The 3,115-nt window shown below is 53.0% G+C and overlaps 1 protein-coding gene across 1 annotated transcript; it reads left to right on the top strand.

Moving 5' to 3' along the window:
- Positions 1–1,621: 1,621 nt before the first annotated feature.
- Positions 1,622–2,317, top strand: PHACADRAFT_202428 (uncharacterized protein; the record flags this gene model as incomplete). The annotated part of the gene is made up of 4 exons (XM_007402626.1): positions 1,622–1,639; positions 1,702–1,864; positions 1,916–1,993; positions 2,052–2,317. 4 exons carry the CDS (start codon positions 1,622–1,624, stop codon positions 2,315–2,317), a joined length of 525 nt encoding a protein of 174 aa, XP_007402688.1.
- Positions 2,318–3,115: the final 798 nt, after the last annotated feature.

Genomic DNA, 3,115 nt, shown 5'->3' with positions numbered 1-3,115 from the left:
CAACCGCAGATACGTAGACGACATGCGTGGATGATAAGCCTTCTGATCCTGACTGTGCCTTATGAAAAACTTGAGGCCGAATTCCTGAAGCAATTGCTGCGCGACCTCACCGAGTTCCCGGAGCAGGCCGCCGTTAGAGCACTCCTGCTTCTAAATCCTGCTACGCTCACAACGCTGCCTACGGAAGAGAAGCAGCTAAAACACAGCGAAGTTCATGAAGCTGAGTATGTAGAGCATCAATACATACAGGTAAGCAAGCGCATATATTCATTGAAGCATGGTGTTTACGACTTTACAGATTTATTTTTATGCTCCTGTTCTATCTCTGGCGGAGGATCAGCTGAACTATGACTCCTCGTCGGACGCTGACCCATGACAGATCATGCACGCACTTCGGACGGGGGGCCGGTGGACTCACGCGTTTTTGAGGTATGTATTGCCGATCTGTGGTGGACGCATTCTTGCGGAGCCTCGTGACACTTCACTTTTGTATTAGATACCCCCGCGTGGAATTATAGACGTCTTAAGGCCGCTCATACAAGTGCTCGCCGTGTCGGGTTCGAAATGGCCCGTCCCATACTGCTACGGCCAATTTGAGCGAGCTGAATCGCACGATGACGAATTTTCACAGATGGTCTCTGCCAGCATGTGCTGATACTGGAACGGGCCCGTGCGAAGGGATCATACTGGACTGAATCATCGTTTGCTCGATGCGTCACATCGAAGCCGCCAGGGCGGATTGTTTGGCGGAGACAGTGTCGGTTCGTCTGCATCGATTCAGGGTCGTGACCAGTAGTGGTTTCTCGGCAGAAGTCCATTCCACTATGATCACCACGGGCGTATTCTTAGCGCGAGGCCCTCCATCAATGTATCCTCTCCCTTACTTTAACGCTATCTCCGGAAGAGCCCATTGTACAGCCTGTGAGGCCACCAGCAAGTCCGTACTTAACCGTCTCTGGGACATGCACGCTACTCGTTCACAACGTGCGGCTAATCTTCGTTTGCGAACAGGATTATGCAGAGCTATGCGCTAGGCTCGTGCAGAAAAAGGTATCGATATTCCGCTCCAACTCAGTTTTTCCCTTCGACTCTAACATATCTTGGGACAGGCTTGTTCTTGCCCGGCTTTTCATTGGCCTGCACGCCGTGTGTTGTCGGCAATATCGGCAATGTTCTGTGCACATACGAAACGCTCCGGCAGCCTATCTCGTAGGACATCTTGCAGTGCTCGCGATACTGGCAAGATTTCCTGCCTCAGGCGCCCCCGCCCTGCACATGTCGTGACCACTGAGCACATCTCGCTAGCGAGCGATGACCTCGTGGAACTGGCGCGGCCGACGACGGGAACGCGTACCCAAAGCTATCTAATAAAACCAAACAGACTGAATAGGGCTGTAGCTCGACGAAGTAATGAAATATTGTCCACGGCGACCACCATGGACACTGTCGAGGTCACTTGGGCAGTACTTTACAGAGACCCCCTCTACGCACCATTGCGGCTACCTGACACGCAAGATGTGGGCTCAACGCACGAACTTCGTAGCATCATCAAAGTTGTCTTCGCCGACCCATCCTGGCTCGCGAGCGAGAGCCCCTAGCGGGTCTAACTAAAAACGATGTTATGATCGAGCTCTACCAGGTATGGTCCCTTAGAGGCCTCGTCGCATATCGTACTGTTCATCGTATGTCCTATGCTCGCAGCTACCCGAGTGGCCTTGCGCCCGCGACTCTCCCGACACCACAATCAAAGAGGCATTTGCAGACATCATCACTGACGAATATCTCACGACCGCATGCGTCACAATATCTATCTCGAGCCCCTACGCCGAGGTCGAAAAGCGCGAGAATCTCGTGGTCATTCTTGGTACGTCTCGTTGTTCAATTCCCCTATCCGCACTCACATCCTTCTACTTAGAACCTTATTCGCGCCCGCGATCTCTCAAGCGCACTAGATCAGGGTCTTTCAAGGAGGGAAAGTCTGGATTCATGTCGGGTAAGCTTGCGTCCCAATGCAATGGCAGTCGTGTCAACACGCATATATAGGCCGCCAGAGATGGCTGCCGCGGCCTTAGACCAAGTGACGAAAATTCAGGAGTCTCAAATGCTGCAACAAGTCCACAACTACCGGCCATTGGCATCGGCTGCTCGCCCAGTTCATATCTACCACCCATTATTCGCTAATTTCCAGCGTATGATCAATCGTAGTGACTCCGAAGGAGAGCCGTTCTCCTCTGAAGAACTCGATTCTGCCCACTCCTTCATACACGATTGTTCAAAGTATCACCGGTCAAGAACCGGACGCAAGGATGCGATGTAATATCTGGCTCGAGCTGTCCACTGGCAGCTTCTCCAACTTAGCTGATTTACAGTTACACCGTGGGGGCCCGCTAGAGTTCTTGACGGCGCTGTTTTCTCCGTCTCATCGCACCTCGACAAGCACTTCAAGCCTATGCTGGCTATGCACATTATCGGGAACGGAATCAGTGAAGGCAGCAGAGACCCTATCACCCAAGCCGAACTTCGTTATGTAGAGTTTCATCACTCATGAGAGGTCTGTGCCAAAGACTCATACAAGCCATAGAGCTCACTGGTCGCATCTTCCTGTATAGGCTGACGCGCTCCGCCAGCTGCCGCCATGTCCATGTTTCTTGATTGGGACCGCCGGCCCCTACATCACCGTGGTGGGCGCGGTTTTTTAATGGCATGGACGGCTCATATTTTTGGCGGCAGCCAGAGCGGGAGATGGTTCGACGCTCCGGTCTTGCTCGAGATGGCATCTCCACGTGACTTCTGGCTGATATAAAGTTGGCCAGTGATCGCCCCTCATACCGCACACCGCGCCGTCTACGCCACTAGCACTGGCATGTCATCTGATCTTACCATCAAGTTCTCTGCTATCCCGCAAGGCGAGGGGGAGCCTGGCAGGGAAGAATTTTCTCTTCACCTTACCCGCATTGGCAAGCAGGTCCGACTCGAAGGCCGTCTTCAGATATACAACACTGTGGGAGTCACCGCATCTGCGACGCGCGAGTACTATAGAGGGACGTTGGCTCAGCGCAGTCTGAATGACCCCGAGACCGACGTATTCATCAAGCTCGCATACGCGCAAATCCTC

Source organism: Phanerochaete carnosa, assembly GCF_000300595.1.
Source record: "Phanerochaete carnosa HHB-10118-sp unplaced genomic scaffold PHACAscaffold_286, whole genome shotgun sequence".
Classification (NCBI taxonomy): domain Eukaryota; kingdom Fungi; phylum Basidiomycota; class Agaricomycetes; order Polyporales; family Phanerochaetaceae; genus Phanerochaete; species Phanerochaete carnosa.
The sequence above is the reverse complement of the archived record's forward strand: the minus strand, read 5'-3'. Positions and strand labels throughout refer to the sequence as shown.